We start from the raw sequence: 26777 nt of genomic DNA on the forward strand, positions 1-26777 counted from the left end.
GCCACTGACTTCCTGGGCGATCTCTGGCAAGTGCATGACCCTCTCTGAGTCTCACTTTCTCCTGTATAATGGATGTGGAGGGCAGGTGGCTTAGGGAACCCTAAGGGACACTCTGGGCAACAAGAACCCTGTACAGATTCTGGGAAGGACTGAGCATCCAGACTGGGGTGGGGGACAGGGAACCGGGGGCTGAGGACCCGGGGTTCCTATTCTGGTAGGGAAGAGAAAGACCACTGAGGTAGCTTATGTCATAGAAAGGAAAACAAAACAACCGCTCTAAAGGATGGGCCCTCTCTCATCTGACTCCTCTATCCCAGTGGAACAAAGGGACTGGCCAGCAGAGAAGGGGTCCTCAGGCCTGGGAGGGATGGAGTGCTGAGCTCTTGGGTGGGGCATCCTTAAGACTTTCCTAAGGGGGAGAAGCAGGTGCCTGCAGCCTTCTCACACCCTTGGACTGTGGCCATTTCTGGTGCTCAGATGTCCTTGCAGACAGGCCCTGCGGGAAGGTTGTGTGGGATTGAGAAGGTGTGGGGGCTGGGGCGGGCCATGGCTACCACACCAAGCACAGCCAGCTCCTGCTGCCTGGTTCTCCTGGAGTCTCCTGGAGCCGTAAAGGACTCCCCATGCCCAGCTGGGACATTTCTAACTTTTCCTTCTAAGATGTTGGAGCAGCCAGACAGGCCATTCTAGGACCCTGGGGAGTAAAATAACTTGCCAAGGGTGACCCTCATGTCACCTCTCTGGGCCTCAGTTTCCTCATCTGTAAGATGGGTTGATAACACCTCTCTTGTAGGGATGTTGCGGGCAGGGGAGGGTGTAAGTGAAATGACACAGGGTGAAAATTCCTAGTACACAGTCAGCTCTGGAGAAATAGTGAGCTGGGGCTGGGTCTGTGTCTTCAAAACTACCATCTCACAAAGGCTTTGTCTCGTGTGTGCCTGGCCGAGGAATTCAGCCAGATTTGGGCAAAGGACACAGAGGGTGGATGAACCCCCCAGAGCCGGCCTGGGTCAGCCTTGGGCTTCTCCCACCACCCATCACTCTTGAGGCTTCTTAGGGACCAGGGAAGTAGAAGAAAGAAGGAAAAGCATTCTTTATGTGTTGGCAACAGGGATGCACGCACCATCTTGACCTGTGTGTCAGGTTGGGGGTGACTTGTATCACAAGTGTGATGTGTGCTTGTTTGTGTATATGTGTGCAGTCCTACCCTCTCTGCCTTTGGGCTTCCCTTGCACCTTGAGTGTGGCCCTCTCCCTGCATCCCCAGCATATTCACCATTACCCATCCCCTTTTGATGGGACAGCCCAGAGTCTGGGACCTTGTGGGAGCAGCTGCCACTCTGGGCCTAAGTTTCCCATCTGTAACCAAGAGAGGCTGAACCAGGAAGGGCTAAGCACCCTCTAATTTGCATAGTCTAGGATTCTAATGGCCCACCTCACCCCAGCCCAGGTCTGTGTCTGTCCTTAACGTCCTCTGAAGTCCTCTCCCAGTGAATGCACCTTAATTGGCATGGGGGAGCGTGGAGGAGGTTCCAAGCTCTGCCTAGAGGCTCTGTCCCCTCACTCCATGGAACTGCCTTCTTCCCCACCCCCATCCAGGACTGGCTGTCACAGGTGGGAGGAGGGGCCCTGGGTGAGTGGTCCCATGGGAACCCTGGGATGTTTGGGCCATGGGAATGGACCGCAGGTCCTGCAGAGTTGTGGGATCTGAGGCAAAACGAGTCAGTTTCCCAGATGCTGCCCCAGGGAGCCCGATCTGCAGGGTGGCTGAGAGCCAGGATTCATGTCACGTCCCCAGAGCTATTTTTTCCTATCTAGAAACCAGTTGGCGGCTGAAATGTCTCAGGGGTTCTGTGGACAATTTCCTTTTAGGAAGATGGCTGTGGACCAAGGTGGACAGGGGCCTAGAGCTCCCATAAGCCCCTAAAGTCTAGAATTGGAGCACCTATTCCTAGAATATTCCATTCATACTGGGTTCTAGAGCCCCTCCCCTGATTATGGGAGGAGCTAGCATCCCCCACCACAGAGCAGCAGAGCTCCGTGTCCCCACCCTTCATAACAGAACGTAGATCAGAGCCACCCCCTGGGACATTTTATCACCTAAGTGTTCTAGAACTTAATCTAGAACTAAGCATGTCTCTAGAACAGCTCCTCTGCTACATGTGCTAGAACCTTATCTATACGTGGGCCTAGACAGAGATCTTCCTAGACATTTTATCTGCTGTGTTCAATACCTTTATCTAGAAGAAATGTTCCAGATGCTCATCTGGAACAAAGAATGGCTCCTTGACACATTTCACCAGAGGTGCCTGGAACCTCACCCATGACAGAGCCCACAAAAAAGTGTGTCTCCTGAGGAGTCACTGTCCCTATTCTCCATGCTCTGGACTACATGTTCCCCTCCCCCGAGTCTTCCATCCCTTCTTGCTCTGCCAGGCTGAACCCCTGGGGTTCTTTCTCCTGTCCATTTCCAGCACTGCCAGCCCCCCACCCCCAACACCCCACCCCACCCCAACTCCCTCCTTCAGCTCCCTTCTTGCCCTGGCTCCAGGCCTCAGACCCTCCAGGCACTGCGCCATCCCTGTCCCCAAGACGCTCCAACCCCACCCCACACCTTCCGCAGCCTCCGCCATCCTTCTCAGAGATCTCCTCCCACCACTGCCCACATCCCCCTGAGGAGCACAAGGTCTAGGTCGTAGACCCTAGACAGTGCCCCTTCTCTGGCAGGACCAGCAGGGGTGACACATAGGCAACGCCAGGCAGGAGAGAGAGAGTGTGGGGCCCCATGAAAGCAGGGCAGCTCGTGAGGAGTGTAGCACCAGTTGGTTCCCTGGGCCCTGGTTCAGGGGAATCTAGGGAATGGGCCACAGGGCTGGAAATGGGGCCTAGGGCTGGGGCCTCCACAAGGCTGTCCCCTCCCCTGCAAGAACCCAATAGCGGGGTCACTCTACCCTTGGACCAGGAGATCCACTCCCCTGTAGCCTGGCGGCCCTGATATTCCGGGCTCAATACTGTGGCTGATGTGGGGTCAGCCAAGTCTGTCCCTTTTTTGGGGGGAGACTGTAGCCTACACTGTGGTCTCATACTCCAGCAGCTCCTGAGAGGTCCCCACGCTCCGGTACTGCAACCGGGGTGTGGCAGGCGAGGAGTACTCCAGTGCCAGAATGGTCTTCCGGAGCCGGCGGTCAATAAAATGAGCATCCCAGGCTGGGTACTTCTTCCGAGGCAAGTCAATCCGAATGACAGGCCCCTCTGTCCGCAAGGCACGGGCCACTGGTGTGGGAGGCAAGCCAGGCCGCACCTGGAAGACAGGTGGTGTGGGGGTTCCCGCTCGCTCACCCCCCACTGTGGCCCCATCCCGCTCAGCGCCTGTAGTCCTCGGCAGGGACCTTGGGGGACTTGTGACAGCATCGAATGGGGGACCACAGGACCCCGGGGACTGTGGGAAGATGCAGCCAGGTGCTTGGGGACCCAGCATGGGCCCGTTGGGGTGCAGGAGACAGTAGTAGACACACATGAAGAATATGCCCAGCGCAAAGCTGGAGGCCACCACGCAGACCAGGATGAGCGAGTGGAAGTCGGTGGAGAAGTTGCGGCTGGAGTACCAGAAGCCCGTGAGCGCGGCGTTCTCCAGCAGGACGATGCAGTAGTAGAGGGCCATGCGGCGGCGGCTGCGGCCCTCCTTGACGTTGAACCAGCAGAAGATGTAGATGATGCCCACCACCATGTTGTAGATGATCTCCTCCCACTTGGACATGCAGAAGTCCGTCTCCCCCTGGATGACCCAGAAGGTCATGACACACCAGTGGGCCACAATGAAGATGCCAAAGTAGAGTTTGTAGACGCTGGCGAAGAGTGCGAAGGCCAGACTGCGGGCCGCAATGGTGAACAGGTGCCACAGCACCTGGGCCACTGCGCCCTTGTAGGACAGTGGCCGCTTGTCATCCCTCGAGTCCCGCAGCACCTTCTGGTAGGAGGCCAGTGTCCAGGCCAGGGACACAAGGGAGGCAGAGGTGGAGAGGGCTGTGGAGACAGGGCAGGGGTGGGGTGGGCTGGGTTAGGGGTGGGTTTGGGTTGGGGTATGGGGAGAGCGGGAGGGTTCTGGGTCAGGAGCTGGGTTTCGAGGAGGTGTGAGGGGAGGGTCCGTGGACCAGTAGGGGTGTGGGGAAGGTCTGGTGGGGGGTCTTCAAGAGCCATGATGAAGTGCCATGAGGGACCGGGTGCTTCTGTGGCGGTGGAAGCATAAACGGAGATGGGAGGTGGGGGATTTGGTCTCCATAAGGGTCACATCTAGGACCCTAGCATGGGGCTGGTAGGGTTCAGGAGTCTTGGTGAGAGGGTAGGAAATTAGGGTCCAGGACTCTGGGTGTGGGAGAGGAGGTGAAGAGGGGGTCATGGTTAGGGCATGGAGGAGCCAGGGGGGACCATTAGAAGATGTGGCCCCCAGGATGAGGTGGGGTGTGGGGAGGAGACCCCAGGTGAGAAGAGTTGTGATTGGGACCCAGTATTTGGGGCAAGGGATTCCCAGGGGGCCTGAGGCATGGTGATAGAGCCACTGAGGGTGGGTTGGACAGGGTCTGGGTGGGGAGAACATGGGGTGGTGCTTCAGGAGGACAGGACATGGCTGGGGGGTGGATGTTGGCCCAGTCTGCCTGTTACGGAAGGACAAGGCTCCAGGGCCCCCAGTGAAGGGGTAGATAGACAGGTTCTCTGGAAACGGATGGAGACTGGGCAGGTATGTGAGGCACGGGGGTCCCCAGGAGATGCAGGCTGGGCTCAGGACAGTGTGGGGAATGAAGGGGCAGGGGACTGCCCAGAGGATCTAAGGGGTATTGATGGGGTGAAGGGCCTATTTAGACTCCGCAGAAGTGGGGTCTGGTCGGCTCTGGCAATGGGAAAGGGAGGAAGGGAGACGGGGAGCACCCAGGGGGGCTAAGGGGTGGCAAGAGAATGGAGGGGCCAGGTCCGTCCTCACTCTGGGGTAAGTGGGCCATTGGAGGGGACACGGGCATCTCTCCAGAGGCCTGGAGGGTGGTGAGGGCAGAAGGGCGGGGCCCCCTGAGCCCTGACTGGGTGGCACCCCCAGGGGGCGCGACGCGGGAGAAGGGGCGGGCGGGGCTCACCGGGCAGCAGATCGGGCGCGCCGCCGCGGTGCAGGCTGAGCTGCAGGCTGAGCTGCAGCACGAGCTGCGGCGCGCTGCGCAGGAAGGTCTCCAGCAGGCGCAGCATGCTCACGTCGGCGCTCTCGAACAGCATCCGCCAGTAGAAGTGGCGCCGCAGCCGCTCCCCGCGCCAGCGGCTCTGCAGCCCCAGGTACAGGGCGCGCAGGTACCTGCGGGAGCGGGAGGGACGCGGTGCTCAGGTGCTCGGCTCCCGCGCCTCGTTCCGCTCGCCCCGTCCCACCCGCTCCGAGCCACCCAGCAGGCGCAGGGGGCGCGTCACTCTGCCCTGAGCCTGTTTCCTCAGCTGTAAAATGCGCATATGGAAAGGATCGTCTCACAGAGCTGTTGAGGGGGCACTGAATGGGGTCGTTAGCTCGAAGTAGCAGCACAAAGCAAGCCTTTGGGGCCGCAGTACCGTCATTATTCCTATAACGGGTTGGGGCCTGCTTTCCTTGCAGGGTTATTGACACCCGAGAGTGCCCTGAACTTACAACAGCCCTATTATCATCCCCCATTTTATAGATGAGCAAACTGAGACCCAGAGGAGTATGTCATTTATCCAAGGCCACAGCTAATTAGCAGTGGAACCAGGATTCAAACCCAGCCAGTCTGGCCTCAGGGCCCACACTCTAACCATTAGGCACACTGCCTCACACTCTAAGCCATGAAAAGTTTTGCTCACATACGTTCCTTCAGGGACAGTCCCTTGTGCCTGGTGACAGCCCCAGTTCTGTTGTCACCAGCAGCTTCCTGGTCTGTTCCCCGACCTCACCTCTGAGCGTCCAGTTCTCACCATAGGGCACACGGAAGTTGCTCATAGACACTTTCTCCTGGCATTTGAGACTTCGCTGTATCCTCTTGTGCCACTTCTCCATATAGACTTCATGGCTCTTCGTGGCTACTCTGTTCAGGTCACAGGTTTCAGAGCTCTCAGTGTCTCCCTCGTCACTAAGATTGTGCATATCCTGTTCCCTCTGCCTGGAATACCCTGCCCTGTCCTCTAACCCCACCCAAGCCCCAAACCTGGATGACTCTTGCTTCTCTTCCAAGGCTCAGCTTTTAGACATGACTTCCTCCAGAAAGCTTACGCTGACCGCCCTCCACCTGGGGTAAGGGCCTCTCCCGGGCTTTCCTCTAATCTAGCACTTGTCACGGTGGATTGTGACTGCCTGATTATGCATGCACCCTGAGAATGACTAGGTTGGCTTGCTAACTGCGACATCTTCAGTTCTTAGCACAAAGTAAGTGCTCAATCCACGTGTGCTGAATGAATGAATGTGTGCATGATTGCAGATTTGCTGATGTGAATGGAACTCAGCTAACCCTATAGGGCGCATGGAAGGGACTCCAAAGTCCTGAATTCAGTTCCTGACTTTGCTTGTAATTTGCTCTGTGATCTTGAGCAAGACCCTGTCTGAGCCCTAGTTAATCCCTCCCAAAGTGGCTGTGAGGATTCCGTGGATGAAAAGAAACTTTGCTTACTGTAAAGTGCGGTGCCCATGCAGGAGGAGAGGGCACCTGTCCACACAGATGTCTTAGAGCCCCCATAGAGGGCTCATCCAAAAGTGGCTTCCCCAGCAAACCTGGGGAGACAATCCCAATACAGATTCAGTGACCCTACTGCCTGAATCTGAAATTGGGGAGTCAGGGATTTAGGGGTCTACTCCCAGATGTGAAGTGCTGACATTTCCAGGACATTATCTGGGAACCAAGGGACCAACTCTATTCACTGTGTGCTGCCAGCCCAAGGGAGGAATCACAGTGCTCCCTGGAATTTGGGACCAACTGATACTCAGAGTTTTCCCAAATAAATATCCTGGTCTTAGCAGCTGTGTGGCCTTCTCAGAACCTCAGTTTCTTCATCTGCCAATGAAAGGGATGGACTTGATAACTCTGGAAATCCTTTCAGAGCTCATATTCTGGGACCCAGACTCTCCCCTCAAAGCGTGGCCAGGAACATCCCATTTAGAGCCTTCCTCCCTATCCCTGGCTCATTCTGGCACCAACTGATGGTGGTGTAGACACACCCTCAACATGATACATTACAGGATTGGCACCCAGGCTAGGGAAAAGGGCTGTTCCCTCAGAAGCTGACTTGGGAAATCAAAGGCCCCTCAGTGCAACTCTTCCCTGCCACACTGGAATTCCTTTGGCAATGTCCAGCCTGGTGTGTCTACACCCATTGCTCCTGTACTTCCCAGGAGAGGGAGTCCCTACCTCCAGAGGCAGGGCCCTCGGCTTCTAAGCAGCTGCAGGGCTGGATTGTGTTCTTCTGATGAGCAGAAAGTTGTCTCCCCGTATCTCTCATTGCCTGGGCCCCTGCCTACTGGATATACGAGGATCCCTGCAGCCAGAGTCATTCATTCTTGGAGCAGGTGTATTTTGATCACCTGCTCTGTGCTAGGTGCTGTGCCCTTGTGTACTCACAGTTCCATGAGAGACAGACAAGATACGAGGTGAAACAGGTGCTAAAAGATGCTTTGGAACCCAGAGAAGAGAATAACTTTACCTAGGGGAAGGGGTCAGGGAAGACTTCCTGGAGGAAGAAACGTTTGATCTCAGCTTTAAAGCATGGCCTGGCATTGGGAGGCAGACAAGAGGTGGAAGAGTGTTCCAGGTGGTTAAATCGGCGATACAGAGGCACAGTAGCCGGAGAGAACACGGCCTTTTAGGGGAATGGCCAGTGGTTTTCTGGGCTTGGATGGGGGGCTTCCATGGGCGGGGGCATTAGCAGACTAGAATCATGAAGGGCATCGACTTCTGGACTGACAAGTTCAGATTTTATTCTAAATCTGAATTCCATCCCAGAACCAGGGGTGCTGTGATCAGCTCAGTAGCTTAGAAAGCTCGCTCTGGAGGCTGGCTTGGAGGAAAGCCAGGAGAGGATGGGGTTTGCTCCAGCCCTGGAATGACAGTGCTGAGCTAAGACAGGGGATAGAGAAGGGACAGAGAGCAGATCTGGAGGTGGCCACAGGTAAGGGGCTAGGGGAGGGACCAGGGTGGCTCCCAGAGCTTCTGAGGGGCCTAGAACACAGGCTACCTTTCCCAGCCCCCCCTCTCCCCTCCACCCCACTTCCTTCCGGGTTCCCTGGGCTCTGGCTTTGCATAGGAAGGAGAGACCAGCTGGTCTAACGTGAAGGGGCCTGGGGAGTTGGGGGAGGGTGACACCCTGGAAGTTTCTCTCAGGCTGGAAGACCATCTGTTTCCGGGCCCGGGTCAGCATGAGGGAGGCCCCGGCCCCCGGCCAGCATCCATCAGCACCTGACAGGCCGCCTGCCCACCTCCCCGCCCACTCCTGCCTCCTCTTCTGCCAGCTCCCAGCCAACCCCAGACAAAGGGCTCACACAGCCCAGGGCCCTGTGGGCAGGAGCAGCCATGGGGGAGGGCAAGGGGGAGGCCAGGAATGTCGGGTCACCCGGGAGTGTGGAAAGACCACACTGCAGTCCGGGATGAAAGGCTTGGGTTTTGCCTCACTCGGCCCCTTTTGGCAACAGGACCAAAACTGGCCGTTCTTTCCAGCCGGCACTAATGCTCGGTGCCAAGGGCTTGTGAGATTTTCATGGGCCTAGGAAAATGTTTGAAGCCTGAAAAAAAAAAAAAAAACAAAAAAAAAACCGATTTGGCTCCAAAATACAGGGAAAAACTACAGAATCAAAATTAATAAATGTTTAATTAAATGTCTGCAAAACAGAACATGATGTCAGCCAGTCAACTGCAATTTGGCTTTTATCTGGTTATATATAATTTACATTTGATGTCTGATGTGGCTGCATTTTAATATGCTTGATAGATGTGGGGCCCGCAAGCGTCCTAAAACAGTCCTGCCCAGGACACGCAACCTAATTTCCACGGCCCTCAGTTTCCCCGTCTCTAAAATGGGGCTGACATTTGCCATCTGCCTATGTCACAGAGATGGCAACATGTACGCTGGGCTTGTGGGTTCGCTTCTCAGCCCTGTCCTGGACCTGCTGTGTGGCCTTGGGTAGTTTCTCTGCTTCTCTGAGCCTTACTTTTCTCCTTATTGTGAGCATTAAGTGAGGTGATGGACCTTAAAAATGCTTTCTGAACTGCAGAGGGATGTGTACATGGAGAGTGGGTGCATACACTGGGTGGAGGCCTCTGGTTCCTCTTGGTCACTGAGCAACCTCTCCTGAAACCTCCTCCAGGAAGCCCACCCTATCCCACCTCTCCCACTATTTGAAAGGAAGTTGAGAGAAGTTGATCTTCACTCGAGAGAAAGATACCCCCTCGCAGGGAATCGGACTTGGGGTGGTCGTATATCTGCTCTTCTCCAAAATGCACTCACCACCTGGTACAGGCCACCGTCTTCTCCTGCCTAGTGGCCACATCAACCTCCTCTGTGGGCTCCCTGCACCCACTGCCACCTCCCTACGGTCCATTCTCCACGTGGCAACCAGCGGGATATTTTTAAAACCTGTCAGATCATGTCATTCCCCTTCGCAAAACCTTCCCGGGGCCTCCCATCACTCTTGGAATAAAACCCAAGCTTCTCCCCTTGGCTCGCAAGCCCGAAACCATCTGGCCCCGTCTGTTTCTCTTACCTCATCTCAAACCGCTGTCCCTTGTGTTCCCGACACTCCAGATGCACTGACTCAGGACCTTTGCACTTGCTGCTCGCTCTGCCTGCAACACCCCTTCCCCAGCTCCGCCTGTGGCAGGCTCCTCACCCGCTCACATGTCACCTTCCTAGAGAGGCCTCCTACGCCACCCAGGCCATGTTGGCAGCTTCGCCCTTGCCAAGTCGCTCTAGTCTACCGTACCATCCTGTCTTAGTTTCTTCTTAACATATAGGATGAAATAACTTTATTTATTTATTTATATATTTTCTATTCTACCACTGTGGATCCATGAGGGCAGGTACCTTGTCTGTCTTGGACACCACTATGTCCCCAGCATCACTGCATGTAGCAGCCACTCAATTAATATTTGTGGAATGAATACATGTGAGTCTATGTGTGTGTTTCCCTCCTGACCTGGGAGGGCCCTGGGGTTTCTGTGCCTGAGTTTGCAAAGAGCCAGGACACCTCACAGGCTCCTCATGCCCTTGCTCACTTATGGCCTTCCTCCTCCAGGAAGCCTTCCCTGAGGCACCTCCAGTGTAGCCAGGCCTCCCCTCTTCTAACAGCTCTCAGACTTAAATTGCCTGAGGCCGGGTGCGAGCCAGGCACCACAGTCGGTGCTGTTAACCTAACAGGCAACTTTTGCTACCTCCATTTTATAGATGAGGAAACAGGCACTGAGTCTATTTTGGATCTAATTTACTGACTTGTGCTTGGAGAAGAAGCTTGTCCCGGAAGAAAGTGGAAGAGCAGGTAAGTGTGCGTTGTTGGGGCCGGGGTTGGGAGCATAGAAGCCAAGCCTATAGAGGAAGGGGGAAGCCAGCAGTAGGGGGTGAAATCCTTCTGCTCAGAGATCCAAAGGGCTGTCTCTTCTGGACCCAGTGCCTCCACGAGCAGGGGACAGGGTCAAGAAATGAACAGGAACTCACTCCCTCTCCTCGGGCCTGCTTTCCTCTCCTGACCCAGGACCCTCCCAGCATCCCTTAGAGTTCAGAGGCTCCTCTCTAGTGGGCGAAAGGAGGGGAGAAGGAGGGGACCCTATGTTCCTGAAAAGCCAGGAAGCTTCTGGGCCAAGCATCTGGGTCACCCTGTCTCACTCCTGTTCTTTGTTCCTGAGTCACCCTGAGTCTCTGGTTCTAGATCAGGGTTTCTGGCCTGGGCCTCATTCCATTCAGACAGTCAAACCTGGACCCATCACTTTGTTTGACCTCAGATCCTGGGTCACTGTGTCTGTCTGTCTGTGGCTCAGATCGGCCTGTCTGTCATGTCTGTCCCTTGAATACAGGGTCAGGACTCTTTGTCTGTTCCTCCATTACTGTCACTCTTATCCTCGGACCCTGGGTCAGTCCACCTGTCTGTCTATTGGACTATGGGTCATATACTATGTCCATCTGTTAGTCTGACCCTGTGATCCTGGGCCGGCCTGTCTGTCTGCCCTTAGAGGCCAGAAACTTCAGTCTGTGTGTCCCTATGGATACTGGGTCTGCTTTTCTGTCCATCTTTCTGTCTGTGTGTTGGATACGGGGTCTCCTTGGTGGTCTGTCTGTCTATGTCTTTTGGTCCCTTGGGTGCTTGGTCCATCTGCCGGTCTGCTGCTCAGCCCGTGGTGTGGCGTGACTGCCAGCTTCCCGGCCGTCCTCCCCTGCGTGCCCCCCCCTCCCTGACTCCGGGTCTCTGTCTGTCTGTGTCTCTCACATCCTCAGCTCCTCCATCTGTCGGTCCCTGCGTTTCCGAGTGTGTTCTCGCCCCTCCCCACTCCCCCTCACAGCTCCGGGCCAAAAACACAGCAGCTTCCAGCGGCTCCTCTCCCTCCAGGAAGCGCCCTCCTCGTGGGCTAGCTCTCTGTCTCCAAGGTGTGAAGTCCCTGCAGACCCCTGCAGAGTGACCCTGGCGGGGCGGAGAGGCAGATGGGAGAGGCAGGAGAGGTGGGCTGATGGGAAGCGACAGGACACCCCTGCCAGCTGAGCCCATTGCCGGTCTGCAGGGTTCATAATAATGACAACAGCTCACATTTATGGAGTGTCACCCGTCAGACAGGCTGTGCTGAGCCTTTTCATACATACGTGTCCATTCCTCACAACAAATCTTTGAGGTGGGTACTGCTCTTACCCTCAATTCACAGAGGAGGAAATCTGAGACCCAGAAAGGGACTGGGACTTGTCCAAAGTCACACAGCAAGTTGGCATCAGGTCTAGGACTCAGAGCTGGCGCTCCATGGCCTCCTGGGCCAGAGCAGGGACAGGGGAGCTCAACAAGCCCCATTCGGTCTCTCTGGCACTGCAGCTGCCTACCATCGTGGCTTGTCGGGTGGAGGGCATGCCACACGGCTGCCCCAGGGACCCTGCCAGGACCCCGGGTGGATATGATGGACTTAAAAGCATCACTTGGGATTATGCGGGTTTAGAGAAAACTAGGGAGGGGTGATAATAGCAACTGGAGAGTCAGGAGACCCAGGTGATTCCCAGAAAGTCCAGCCCCTCCGTGGGCCTCAATCCTCCTCTACAAAATGGGCCTGAGTCACTGACTCTCACGTACACCAAGGAGTTTTCATCCACCCGATTCTGATAACATTCAGGCCCCACAGCTGTGTCCTGAACCCAAGGACTTCTCTCTACCGTGTCACCACCCTGGGCCAAGCTGCCCCACCCCAGCAGCCTCCTCCGGGGCTCCTTGCTGCCATCCTTGTCCTCTTAGAGCTTGCTCTTCACAAGCAGACGAGGGATCTTATAAACTCCTAGGTCAGGTTAGGTTCACCCCAGCACTCTTAGAACAAAATCCTCACCATGACCTTGGAGGCCCAGTAGGATCCAGCCTTTGTCCCCCTCCAGGACCCTGTCCCTCCATGCTGCCCTCTCACACTCTCCAGCTGCGCCAGCCTCGGGGCCTCTGCCCAGAAAGGCCCTGGCTAATGCTGCCGAACTCTCTCCTCCCATCTCGGCTCAGCGTCACCTCCTCAGAGGCCTTCCCAGACCCAGCCACCCCCAAATCGCTTCTATCCACCGCATGCCTCCGGTCGCTTTCTGCCATGTTACCCTGTTTTGTTTTCTTAGCAACACATCTCACAAAACTGAAGCCGTCTGATTTACTCACTTACATATTTCCTGTCTGTCTCTCCCCATGGGACTGTAAGTTCCATGAGAGCAGAGACCATGTCTACCTGTTCTCTGCTATGTCTCCAGTGCTTGGCACACCTTAAGTGAGTGAGTGAATATACTTTATAAACTCTGCTTTATAAGCTCCCTAAGTAAAGGCGGCCACATGCAGAGGGCAAGAACCCGGGCTAGGGAGACAACGAAGCCTGGGTTCAGATCCTGGCTCCATCACTTACTGGCTGTGTGGCCTTAGGCAAGTTTCTTCCCCTCTCTGAACCCATCTGCTCAACGCCCACCTCACAGGGTAGCCGTGCGATCAGAAAGTGGTAGTATGTATAAAACACTAGCCCAGTGCTGGGCACTCAATCAGTGGGAGGTTTTATGGAGCTGTTTGAATCAGAGGCCCCATGAGGAAGGAGGAAGACTTGTAGTCCCCAGTCTGGTTTCTGGCAGAGCTGAGACCCACTCCTAGGGTGGCTTTCCCTGGTGTTCACTGAATCTGTCCCCAGGGGACAGAGGGTCAGAGAAGCCCCTTTGGGGAGAGTTGACAAGGTAGGTCTTCTTTGGGGTCTCTGCCTGCCCCCAAGAAAATTACTCATCAAATACCCTCTGTATGTACTTTTCTGCAATCCTCTCCGTAGCCCTGTGAGGTTCGTGGAGAGGATTCTCATTTTCCAGGTGAGGAAAGTGAGTTTCAGAAAAGGCAATGTTCATTTGACATTCATTCACCAAGCATTTTTGAGTACCTACTGTGTGTCCAGAACTGTGTGAAAACACTAGTGGACACATTGGAGAACAAGGCAAACCCAGCCCACCTGCTAAGAACTCAGTCTAATGGAAGATTAACTAAAGCATCATGTAAACATGTAGCAACAAACATGTTCCATGGGCGCCAGGCATGTTCCAAACAGGGGCCCATGTTCCAGCACTGAGGACGGCAGTGCTATTGGAAAAGGACCCAGCCCAGCTTGGGAAGGGTGTGGCAGTCAGGGAAGGCTTTCTGGAGGAGGTGACTACTGAGCCATGATCTGAAGCAGGCACAGGAGTTAACCAGGTATGAGAGGGAAGGAAGGGAGTTTCTGGCAAAGGTCCTGAGTGGGGAGGAAGCAGCAGGTGGTGGGATGGCTGGAGCTCAGAGGAGGGGAGAAAGTGAGAGATGAAGTGGGCAGGGGTGAAGGATTTGATCTTTATCTTCAGAGTAATGGGGAGTGACAGGATTAGATGCCACTGCTGCATTTTAAAGGACGCCTCCTGACTGTGGGGAACAGATTGCAGGGGACAAAGGTGGAAGACAAGAGACCAGTTGCCAGGTGAAATGTCAGGATGGCCCAGTCAAAAGGGGATGGATTCTAGAGACAGTAGAGACACGACTTGCCTGAGGCCAAATAGTCAGAAAGCACCTGAGTTGCACCCCAAACCTGGACCGGCATGCACTGCCCACCCCACCATGGGGCATGGATCCACTGAGCCAGCCCCGGGGACCCAGATCCAGTGTGTGGGTTTTCCAGAACACTGGGCCCCCATATATATATCTGCAATAGGGCCTGAGAAGCTCTTGGGGGGCAATGGCCCTGCCCCCCCACCTGCTTACCCCTAATGCTGAGTGCTCCTGCAAGGATGCAAAATAGGACCTTCCTGGGCTTGGCAGCCAAATGAGTCATAAATGTCAGTAAAGGATGTGATTTTACACGTTTGGCTCCCATTTCATGTGGCGCTGGGAGCTGGGCTGTCTCCCTCCTCCTCAGCAGCCCCCCACAGAGTCAAAGCACCTCTTTTTCTTATTTTTGCTGGGCTCAGGCCAAGCATTTCCCAGCCACTAATTTTAGGCTCTGACTGAGAAGCTGAGACCCTCTCCCATCCCACTCACCCCCATCAGCTCCCAGCCGGTGTCCTTCTTTTTGCCCAGCAGAAAAGCAGGCAGCCCTTCTCCAGCAAAGCATCTGGAACCAGGTTCATCCCTCACTGTATGGGTGCAGCCAGCTTGCCTCCCTTCTTTGGACCTCAGTTTTCCCATCTGTGAGATGGGTTGGTGAAATGGGTGCTGAGTGGAGACTAAAACCCAGGACCCTATACTCTAACCCGAGGCCCTTGCTCTCCCATTCTCCCTTTTCCTGATATTCCTGTGTGGAGTTGGGAAGTCATGAGCCAGTGGGGCAGGCGGCTTAGAGAGTTCAGTCTCCTGATGGCTTCTGAAGGTACCAGGAGATCCAGGTAGGGAGAAAGCATCACTTCTATTTGTCCTTAGTGTGGGTGTCTGATACTAGATGGTAGTTAGGGTCTCAAATGCCAGTGCTCAAAGAGGTTGAGCTGATGTCATTACGAGGGACTCTGGGGAACTATAGAGGTGCCCTGTCTACAGGGGCAGCCACCTGTCAGCTCCAGCCAGTTGCTGCCCTGGGAGAATGTGAGCCCAACATGGCTGGAGTTTCCATTTCTCAATAGTTGGAAATGAGGACGTTTATGAAAGAAAGAAAGAGACAGAGAGAGGGAGGAGGAGAAGAACAAAGAAAGAAGAAAATCTCAATTTGGAAATGTTGGCAACAAATTAAAGAAATATCACATTAATTTTTAAGAAATTATTATTCCTTTCTGTAGGTGTGATAGCAGTATTACATATTTCAGTTATGCTTTTTTAAAAGTCTACCTTTTTAAAAAGATAGACATCCATTGAGCACTTTCCTCCATCTCTTAAGTCAACCACACCTGTATCCTCCTGGGAACCCACCCTGGGGTTGTTCCTATGACATCTTCTGCATTGTCCTTACTCTTAGCCTGTTGACAGTTTGGGAAGCTGAGGATATAGTCCTAACAGACTTCAGTGCCACGTCCACAGCGGACATGTCCTGAAATATTTATGGATGTCATGATATGATGTCTGAGATTTCCTTCAAAATAACATGGAAGGGAAGGAAGTGGGGTGGGGTCTACAGCTGTACTCCCCAGCACCTACGTGTCCAACACTCGCCACAAATGGTTATTTAAGTTTAAATTAATTAAAAGTAAATAAACTTTAGAATTCAGTTCCTCAGTCACACTACCCACATGTCAAGTGCTCCGTAGCCATGTGTGGCCAGTGGCTACTGTATTGGATAGTGCAGATATAGAACATTTCCATAACTGCGGAAAGTTCTATCGGATGGTGCTGCCCTAGATAAAACGAGGTTGGCCAGGAGTCAATACTTGTTGAAGCAGGGTGATGATTCATGGGGGATCATTACCCTATTCCCTCTACTTCTGTGTATGTTTAACATTTTCTATAATAAAAAGTGTCATTAAAAAGTAGGATGAAAAATACCATCGAGCCAACCCAACACATCCTTAGGCTGGATTTGCCCCTGGGCCACTGATTGGCAACCTGTGGTCTGGCGGTTAAGCATCGTGGAACTGAGCCTCATAAAGCCCCAAAGTTAGAGCCACAGACACTTAAAGCAGTCAGGGGCTTTAGAGATCATCCAGTTTATCCTCCAAACTGAAGCAGGAGCCCCTGCTACAACATCCCTGCTAAAGACAGCCACTTCTGTCTGCATGCCTCTGGGGACTGGAGTTCACATCCTTGGAACAGCTCTGCTTCTGCGCAGCCTGACTGACAGGTGTTCTTGCTTCTGTTCAGATGACTCTGCCTCCCTTTACTTTGGGTCATCATCTGCCCTCACACTATCTCTAGAGCAACGGAACAAGTCTCCTTCCTCGACAGGAGATCAGTGGGTGAGGGTTACTGAGCGGTAGGACCCTTAATATTCTTCTCCTACCCCTATCTTGTTACTAAGCAAGAAGGGTGGGCTGCTACTTGGCCAATAATCATAGTGATAGCAAATGTTTTCTGAGCATATACTGTATGACAAGCCCCGTGCATTTATATTGTTTCAAGATATCTTTAGAAGAAACTTAAGAGGTGGATACTATCAGTGTCCCCATTCACAGAGGAGACGGGAGCTCTGGCTGGTAAAGCTACCTCCCCATTGTCACACAGCTACGAAGTCATGGCGCCTTGATCTGCGCCAGCGCCCCCAGCTCTCTGCTACCCTGCTTTCTCATTCAAGTCCTGGGCAAACTCAACCAGAATTCTCAAGCCCCCAACTAGACTTTACAGATGGAGTAACTGAAGCCCAAGCAATGAAGTGACTCGCCCAAGATTCTGATCTCAAAGGTTCTATCCAGTTCACATCCACATCCACTGAGCACTTTCCTCCACCTCTTAAGTCAACCACATCTGTATCCTCCTGGGAACCCAACCTGGGGTTGTTCCTATGACATCTTCTGCATTGTCCTTATTCTTAGCCTGTTGACAGTTTGGAAGGCTGAGGATGTGGGCCTGACAGACTTCAGTGTCGTGTCCGCAGCTGCAGAGGGCTCCCATGCTGCCTCAGCACCCCACAATCAGCTACAGACGCAAAGCCTGCTTCAACAGAGTTCATGTGGCAAGAGCCTGCCAGGGACCTCGCCAGAACTGGCTGGGTGCAAGGACCCAACAGTAACAGGGGGTCTGCTCTGAGCCAGTCACCATGGGGGACAGAGAGAAGAATGGACAAGGCCTTGACTTCCCAGGGGCTCGTGATCTGGTGGGAAAACCAGGCGGGTGGGCAGATGATCACAACGCAATGTGATCAGGGCTGTGGGGCTAAGGAGAATGAGTAATCCTGCCTGGGGGGAAAGTCTGAGAGGAAGAACCCAGAATGTTAACAGCATGTACTGTATATTAAAGTACTTTTATGATTTTTTTTTCCTTCTGCTTCTCAAAACAATACATGATTGATTGTTTTGTAAGCATATGCTTAACTAGCAGAAGGCAGTATGGCTTGGTGGTTACACATGTGGGCTTGGGAGCCTGACTGCATGGCTTCAAACCCTGGTTTTGCTACTAATTGGAAAGCTATTCTCTGTGCCTCAATTTCCACATCTGTAAAATGGGGCCAATAATGCTAGCTAGCACTGATTGAGCACTACTGTGTGCTGAGTACTGTGCAAAGCACATATATGTTAATTCATTAGGGTAGGGATTGTTATTATCCCCATTTTACAGATGAGGAAGTTGAAGCTCAGAGAGGTTAAGTGATGTGCCCAAGGCCACACAGCTAGTAAATGGTAGAGTGAGGGTTTTGGCTCTACAGTCCTTATTCTTCATCCTCCCACTCCCTCCCTGGCAGGATTATCATAAGATGAATGATCTAATGTAAGTCTTACTAAACAATAATTTCCAGTAATATCTGACTTTTAAAAACAGGTGAACATATACGTGTATTTCTTGGTTAATTAAAAACCAGAGGTAAAATCTTCAGGCAATACAAGGAATATCTAGTTAGTAAGTGGAAATCTTCCCTATCCCAACCCTCCTGCCCCAAGGGTAGAGGAGAGTCTTTCTTTGTGCCTTTTCTGTACTGCCTGAAGTTTCAACAAGAGTGTATATAGAGCTCTTTGATAAACAGACAAAACAGCTGAGCAATTTCCATTTTAGATTAAAAACAGCAACTTTTGCCTAGTTGACGGAGTGGGAGGTGGGGTCTGAGGGACAGAGGGTGACGTGCGTTGGGTTTGTTCAGGGAAAGCTTCTCAGAAGAGGCAGCATTTGTGCTCGGCCTTGAAGGACGTGCAGAATTTCACTGGGAGGGGAATGGCCAGGGTGCTGGTGGAGGAGGGTGCTGCAGCTACTCAGAGCAGGAAGAGCGTGTGGCTAGCCGTTGGGTGGGGGTGGAGCAGCAGGTCATCACAGGGGTAGAGCAGCAGAGAAAGAAAACAGGGCAGGGGGCAAAAAGCCTTGAAGCCAGGCTAAATGCTTGGACTCTAGAAGCTCAAGGGAGCCAGGGCCGCCCTCTGGCTGCAGAATGGCAGGGTCGCATCCGAGCTTTCAAACCGTCGCTCTGCCTGCAGGTGGAGGCGGGACTGGGGGATGGGGATGACTACTGGAGGCTGATAGGATTTCCCAGGGGAGGAATTTGGACGCCCAAACAAAGGCAGGGTGGTGAATGGAGAGGTCAGAGTAGATCCCAACCATTCTCCCTCCTGTCCCTGGGGACCTTCGCCCCAGCTGCTGGGGTTCAAAGCCATTTCCTGGCAGCCACCCCTCCTACTCCCCAAGGCTTCTCCTGTGTGGTCTTCATAGATCAAACAGGGTACACTAGGCCCAACTGCTGCTGCCGCTGCTGTGTCAGTTAGGACTGCGGTCCCCAGCCCCCCGGCTGCTGACCAGTACTGGTCCGTGCCCTGTTAGGAACTGGCTGCACAGCAGGAGGCGAGCGGTGGGCGAGTGAGGGCGAAGTTTCATCTGAATTTACAGCTGTCCCCATCACTCGGATCACTGCCTGAGCTCAGCCTCCCCCCCCATGTCCATGGAAAAATTGTCTTCCATGAAACTGGTCCCTGGTGCCAAAAAGGTTGGGGACTGCTGTTAAGAGCAGCTCTAATGGCCCATGGCAGCTGGATGGGTGGGGGAAGAGGGCGCGTGAGGTGAAGAGCATGCTGGAGAGGGTTCTCCCAGGAGGCGGGTGGCGGGGCCCAGATTGGAGCAACCCTGCAAAGTCAGAGCTGGGGATGGTCACCGAGTTCAGGGGGTTGTAAACATGTTTCAGCTGTGGGACTGACTATTCAAAACAAAATTTCAGACATATGAAAAAAGAGAAACTCAGAGATACTCGTGTTGAAATGATGGTGAGAGAGCCGTGACACAGTTTGAAAACCACTGTGGAACCCAACCCCTGATGTGTTTTACAAATAATAATACAAATAACAATGGCTAATGATAATTGTTTAGTTGCTCCAATGTTCCAGGCATTGTGCTAAACACTATGCATATACTATTTAATTTTCTACTCCTCCAAGCCACATGAGATAGATAATGTTAGAATGTCCATTTTGCAGATGAGAAAATCAAGGCACAGAGAAGTTATGCCACATGCCCAAAATCACAGAACGTGGCAGACACAGGATATGGCTGATTCCAGAGAATGGGTTCTCAACCATTAACTACCCCAGTGGAGAAACTGAGGACCAAAGAAGGAAAGAGATCCTGTCATCTCAGGCTGAAGCAGACCCCTGCCCCCACTGCTGCTGGTCCAGCCCCCATCATCTCTCACCTGGATCTTCGTAGCAACTTCCTCATGGGTCCCCAGCCTTCCCCTGACCTCCCTGTAGTCTATTCTCTATCCAGCAGCCAGAGTGGACACTGAAAAACCTAAGTCAAGACTTTGTTCCACCCCTGGTCAAATTTTCCTGGGCTCTGCATGCCATGCAGGGTAAAAGCCCGAGACTCAAGTGGCCTCTGAGACCCTCCCTGACCTGGCCCCTGCCAACCTACCCAACAGCATCTCCCACACGCCCGTCACTCGGCTTCTGCCACACGGGCCTCCCTGCTCTTCTCCTTCCTTTGCCTGTAACACCCATCCCAGGACCTCCCCACAGCTTGTGCTCACCCATTCAACCCTCTGCCCACATGCCGCCTCCTCAGAGAGCCCTGCCTGGACCACCTTATCTCAAAGAGCCACACCCTCCTCCCTGGCACTAGTAGCTCCCTGCCTTGTTTCTGTTTCAATTTTTCCCACAGTACTTGCCACCACCTGATCTATTGTATTATATATCATACATAATATGATATTTTATTTGTTTATTGGTCTTCCCCATTAGACTGTTGAGCTCCAAGGGGGCAAGGACTTTGTATCATTCACCACTCTATTCCCAGCACTTAGAACAGTGCCTGGTATACAGCAGGTGCTCCATAAATATCTGCAGATTAAATGAATGGCTGCCGTGTCACTGTAGCTCCAGGGGACTTCAAGATCCCCTTGCCCTCCTGCACCCTCACTGGCCACGTGCCCCGGGAACAAAGCCCAGGCTGATGGCACTAATCATTACCAACAGTTTCTGAACACTTAGCGATGGAACGAGCCCTTTGCTAAACCCTTACACGTTATCTCATTAAACCTTGAGACACCCAAGAGGTGGGTGCGTACCATTATGATCTCTAGTTTGCAAGGGACGAGGGATTATGTGGCTCGTCAAGATCACACATAAATAGGAGGGTCTGGATCCGAACTGAGGACATTCGAATCCAGAGTCCATGCTCTTAACCATTATGCAAAGAATATAGTTTCCCAAAGGGGTGTTCCAGAACCTGACATTCACACCCAGCAGGTCACTAACTCATTTCTGAACTTCTCTGGAGCGCAGGGCTTGTTAGGCGGCACAGAGAGCAATGCCGGGGGCCTGGGCATAGAGGGGGTACTAGAAGGAGGGTCTCCAAAGCCCAATTGCTTCCCTCCCTCCCCATTTTTGGGTCCCAAGATCCTGACAGCCTGGGAGGAATCCCATGCCAGCTCGTCTCCACTAATTGGCTTAGCAAACCATGCTTATCCGGGCAAAGCTGGGGCCCAGTGAGTTCAAGATTAGGAAAAGCAGCATTCATGGCTTACTGCTCTGCTGCCCAGAGGGTCAGAGGAGACAGGGTTAGGACTTTAATTGGCTTAACAGCCCTGGGTGGCTTAACAGCTCAGAGGGGTGAGGGGGCGGGGAGGCATGGAGACAGGGTGGTGTCCAGCCCACAGCCAGCTTCATGCCCCACCAAAGGATCTGTCTGCTCTTCACCCAGGGATTCAATCTGTCTGTGCAGAAAGACATTGCTCCAGGATCTCCCAAATAGCCAGTGTGTGGTACCCAGGATAGAGCTGGGCTTGGGAGTTGGATGAAGCTGTGTTGTCACCTCCCCTCCCCTCCACCTCCTCAGTGGGCAAGTTACCAGACTTCTCTGAGCCTCACTTCCTGATCTGATAAATGGGTATCACCAATAGCCACCGGAGGGAAGGTTTCAGGGTAAGATGAGATTACACGCCTGAAACACCTTGCATGGGGCCTGCGGGGACACGATAGGTGTGCAGTGTCTGTGAATTCCTTCTCCTCCTCGCTCTCCTCAGAGCCTCATTTTATGTTCAAAATAATAAAATCTTCTGTGTGAAAGGACTTTATCAATTGTGAAGAACTAGAGCAGAGGTTACAAAGCAGGTAGGCCCATACATGTTATTCCTTTGGCTGACAATATTTTTTTTTTTTTTTTTTTGAGACAGAGTCTCACTCTGTTGCCTGGGCTAGAGTGCTGGTTGACACTATTTTTTAAAATCTTCATTCATAGTTGAAAATCCCCATTTCTCATTTCTCTTGAGAGTCAAGACTTGAAAATACCGGGTCCATGATTTCTCATGGCACCGTCAGTCGGAGCCAGGTAGTAGCTTCTCCTTGCCTGGGATTCTACTCGCTCCATAAAGCCCTCTTGTCTGACACCCCATGTATCTTTTGGTCTGTTACCTGCCTGGCTCCTTGAAGCATTTGAACTTTCGATTCAGCATTGCATAAGCCTAAAAAGTTAAAAAAATATCTTTATGATTAAGATTATTTTATTCAGAACTGGGGACATTTGATCAGGAGGTGAGTGTGACCCTGGAGGACTCAGACACACCTCTCCTTCCTCATTGCCCCAAGCCCTGTCACTCGGAACATCTATGGGAACATCTCACGTGGTAAACAGACATGTGATGTCAACATTGCTTAATTTCCAGGAATGCCAGCCCTGGCAGCTTCTCTATACTTTCTCTGCATGTCCCCCATTTATCCGGACCCTCAGCCATTATAGAATTCAAAGCTTTTGGGGGCAAGGGCACAGAGGCTTTAGCTCTGATTATAGACCCAGAGTCAGAATTTCAGAACAGAAAAGGCTTTTAATTTAATCTCATTTCACACACAGGGAAACTAAGGCCCAGAGATAGGAAGGGCCTTGCTCAAGGTCACCTAGCAAGCTAGTTACAAAGCAGGATGAAGATGTAAGTCTCTGGACCAGAAGCCCCCCTCCCCTCCAAATCCAGCACTGTTCCCACGATCCACAGTTTCCCCATCCTCACCCACACAGTTCATTGCCCTCCCCCTTTTCACATTCTTATCTCAGTGCAACAGAATCCTGACTTTCTATCGTCCTGGAATCTTGGAACCTAAGACTTGTAATTCTTCAAGCTTGGGGGACACTTTAGTGGCATAACTGCAAGGTGGATAAAGTGAAGTCAGGCTTTGAAGGCAGACAGTCTTTAGCCCCAGCTCTTCCAGTCCCTAGCTGTGTGACCTTGGGCAAGGATGCCCCCTCTCTGAGCTTCCATTCCCTCACCTGTCAAGTAGGAATTTTATAATGCTAACCACATGACAGGATTATTAGAAGGGATACACGAGATAAAGCGGTAAAAAGGCAACCAGTAGGCTTGGCACAAAGTGAGTGCTTAATAAAATAATTGCTATAGGACTGTAAATGAGGGCTGTCGTGCCTAAGTGAATGCGTAAGCAAAATGATACAGATGTGGTCAAACGGAAGGGTAGACAAATTGAACACATATGAACACCGGTCTAAATTATTACAGGTTTGTTACTGCTAGATCCAATTTTTTTAAAGAGAAGCTATGACTTGGAGTTTTTAAAATACTATACAAGCCACACAAAACACTTCAGTAGGCCACATTCAACCAAAGAGCTATTAGATTGTTATTCCTGCAAAATCATCTCATCCCAACGTTCTCTCTTTACAAATAGAGGATAGTAGACATAGCTCGCTCTCTTATCCAAGAAACCCCGGAACTGAGTGGCTCCTTGGCTATTCCAGCTACTCACCTGGGACAACCCCTCATACCCCCCATGGCCATTTTTTGCCCTTTTTGAGGGAAACTCAGTTTATATTCAAGAAAGAAGAGAAGCATTATTTTCTTGTAAGTGGGTTCTGAATGGGGGGACAGTCAGTGAGTCGAGGGGCAGCTGGCCCACTTTAGGCTGAAGGAAAAGGGGGCTGAAGCTTGGCTACCAAGAATAGGAAGTTACCATTTCAGAATCTAAAAATATCTTTCACCATCTGTCCACTTGGGCACAGAATGATAAATGCAGATTAGTTCCTGGATGTAGACACGAATATTTTTATGTGTCAAGCTAATAATAATAACACCACCTTGTGTGGCTAGAGCTCCACTCCCCCTTTTCCCCCAGGGCAAGCTAAGTGGAATATACACAATATCTTGGCAGGCTTAGATAGGGAAACCAAGGCAGAGAGAGATTCCACAACACAACAAGGGTGACACAGCAAGTGAGCAGCTGGGACAAACCCTGGGAGTCCTATTTCCAACCCTCAGCCCAGAATTGAATCTTCTGAGTTAGGCAGGATGTGTTAACAAGTAGCAGAATAAATATAACAACAGCAATAATCATGCTTTATATCTCGAGTGACTTTTTCCATGCTTTCCCACATCTGTTATGATCATGATGATCCATTATATTCCTAAACTATGTTACAGTCTGCAGCGCTCTCATGCAGACCTCTCACCTGACCATCCCAACAGGTAAGAATAATGTAACACTAAAGCAGTGAGATGAGAGAAGTAGGGATTCTCCCTCATTTGACAGGTGGGCAAACTGAGGCTTGGAGAGAGGAGAGGGTTTGCCCAAGATCACACACTAAGCAAGTTCACTCTGCCTGTGCACAGTAGGGCCTAAATTACTAGAGCAATTCAGATTCAAGAGTAGCCTTAGGTTTAGAATTCCCTCTCTCTCCAATTAGCTCAGCCCAGCAGGCACTCTCAGTCCTGGCAGAGGAAGAAGCCTGGAAGTGGGCAGCTTGAATGAAGCCTCAGTTTTGCCTTACTGTTCTGGGATTAAAGGGCAGCTAGTGGCCATCTAATCTCAGATTCAAGATTCCAAATCCCCTTGACCCTGTTGTGAGGGGAGGGCACTGGGGGAGTCATTAGGAAGTAGAAGGAGCTCGAGAATGTGTCCCAGCTGGGTCCAGCATACTGTTTTCCCAAATAGTCCAAGAAGTTTAAGCGGGATATTCGTTTAGCTGCCTCTAATTCTGTGTGTCTCCTAGGAGGTTGGAAATCGGCTGCAATTCCAAAGTGTGAATCTTAGAGAGCAGGAAAGGACTTCTAAGATCTTTCCCAAGCCCCGCTCAGTACTCAGACGGGGGGGGGGGGGGTCGGGACTGGAGGGAGCCCTGTGGCCCTGTTCCAAGCCTCACACTCATCCCCCACGAGCCCTGAGCCCTCCGCACACACCCCTGAGGATCTCTTTCTCTCCCTTCTTGCCTCATGCCCTCCCCACTTCATGGCCAGATCAGAGCGGATGGCACTGGGGTTGGTCAGGGTTTGGGGGCAGAGGTCAGGGAGGAGCTGCCGGAAAGAAATCAGAGCTGCAGTGGGGTGGGGCGGGGCGGAGGTCAGCATAGGAGGGGGCCTGGAAAGGTCAGAGCAGGGCTAGGGCAGCAGGCGGCCCCTCGCCACCCCCGCCCCTCGGACTCAGCTCCCTTCACCTGCGCTTTTCCTACCTCCAGACCTGGCCGAGCTGCAGGAGGTGGACGAGGGTCTGCAGCAGCCAGATGCAGAGGCGGCAGCAGCGGCGGCGGTAGGCGCTGGCCGAAGAGGGCGCGGGCCGGGGACCCAGCTCGGGGCTGCCTTCTTTGGTCCGGAAGGCGGCGGCGCTGTCCTTGGTGCCGATGGCGGCTTCGCTGGGGCCGCTGTCCTTGGTGCTGACGGCGGGTCCCGGGGCCCCTGCAGGCTCGGTGTAGTCGTAGACGAACCAGCGGAAGCTGAGCAGCTGCACGACCAGCGAGGGCAGGAACACGAAGAGCAGCGTGAGGCCGAAGTAGGTGCGCTGCCCCTGCAGGTAGTAGGAGGCCGCCAGCCACAGGTCCGTGGCGCCGTCGGAGAAGAACACGAGCAGCGCGCACAGCACCCAGCAGCAGTCCCGCAGCTCGTAGCGCGGCCCCGGGCCTCCCGCCGCCGCCGCCCCCGGGCTCCCGGCCGCCGCCGCCGCGTCCCCGCGCCCGCCCGCACTGCCCCGGGCCGCCCCGGCCGCCCCCTCCGGCCCCGGGCCGGCCGCGGCCGCCGCTCCATCCGACTTCGCGGCCATGTTGGCGGAGCAGGAGGCGGGGAGCGACTTCCGGGCGGCGGAGGGGGTGGGGAGCCGAGCGGGGAGGACCCTGTGCGGGCGGCTCCCGCCTCCTCCTCTTCCTCCTTCTCCCCTTCTTCCTCCTCCCTTCCACTTCAATTATTCATTCTCCTCGGCGCCGCCCCGCCCCTCCCCCAGCCCTCCCGAGCTGCGGCCGGATGGGGGCCGCCCCCCGGGAAGGGAGGGGGGCAGGGAGGGGAGAGCATCCCAGGTCACCCCATCCTTCCTTCCTCGTTAGTGTGGGGTTCCAGCCGCATGCTCTCTGTCTCTCACTTCCCCTCGGACACCACTTCCTTCTTTTTTCTTTACCGCCCCCCTCCCCATCCTCTCCTCTCCATTTATCTCCTGTGTTCACCTCCGGTGGCTTGGGTGGGGGGGGGGGTGCGGGACCAGGGACTTGGAAGTAAGGGACTCGGGGACAGGCTGCTTGGGCGGGCCCCCCAGTGGCCGTGTAGCAATCAGTGATGATAACGCATCACTTCCTAGTTTCCTGAGTGTTCACATATTGTTCCATACCCTTCTTTGATCTTGAGAGGGCCCTTTTCTTATTGTCTTCCTTTTGAAGCTGAGAAAACTGCAGCTCTGAGAGTTCTCTTCCTTACCCTCCCCTTTCCTCCCTCGGGGACGGCCTTCATCTGGCGGTAGCCCTAGTAGAGTAGGCGGAGGTAGGGGGGCAATATCCGACATGCAGAGGAAGACATGCAGAGGAAAGGCACGGGAGGAAGCGCCAGGTGGAGGAAGGAGCAAGTGCAAAAGCCTGGAGGCCTGAGACTGGGGGGCCTGTTTTCAAGGAAGTCTGGATCGCAGATCCAAGGGGTGGAAGGATGGGAAAGACAGGGTCGGAGAGTTCTGAGGGATGCTATCCTAAAGAGCCGGAAGGTGGCCTTTATCCTGCAGGCAATGGGCAACCACTGCAGGATTTGAGCAGGGGAGTTATGTGGTCACATCAGGATTTAGCAAGAAGACCCAGCAGCCAGAGTAGAGAATTGATCACAGGGA

General features: G+C 53.3%; 1 protein-coding gene across 1 annotated transcript; it reads right to left on the bottom strand.

Annotated features, from left to right (window-relative positions):
- Window positions 1-2080: 2080 nt before the first annotated feature.
- On the bottom strand, window positions 2081-25928 carry XKR7 (XK related 7). The gene is made up of 3 exons (XM_045529477.1): window positions 25156-25928; window positions 5123-5331; window positions 2081-4022 (listed from the first exon to the last, which is right to left on the bottom strand). Exons 1-3 carry the CDS (start codon window positions 25737-25739, stop codon window positions 3067-3069), a joined length of 1749 nt encoding a protein of 582 aa, XP_045385433.1. The 5' UTR covers window positions 25740-25928; the 3' UTR covers window positions 2081-3066.
- Window positions 25929-26777: the final 849 nt, after the last annotated feature.

Source organism: Lemur catta, chromosome 17, assembly GCF_020740605.2.
Source record: "Lemur catta isolate mLemCat1 chromosome 17, mLemCat1.pri, whole genome shotgun sequence".
Classification (NCBI taxonomy): domain Eukaryota; kingdom Metazoa; phylum Chordata; class Mammalia; order Primates; family Lemuridae; genus Lemur; species Lemur catta.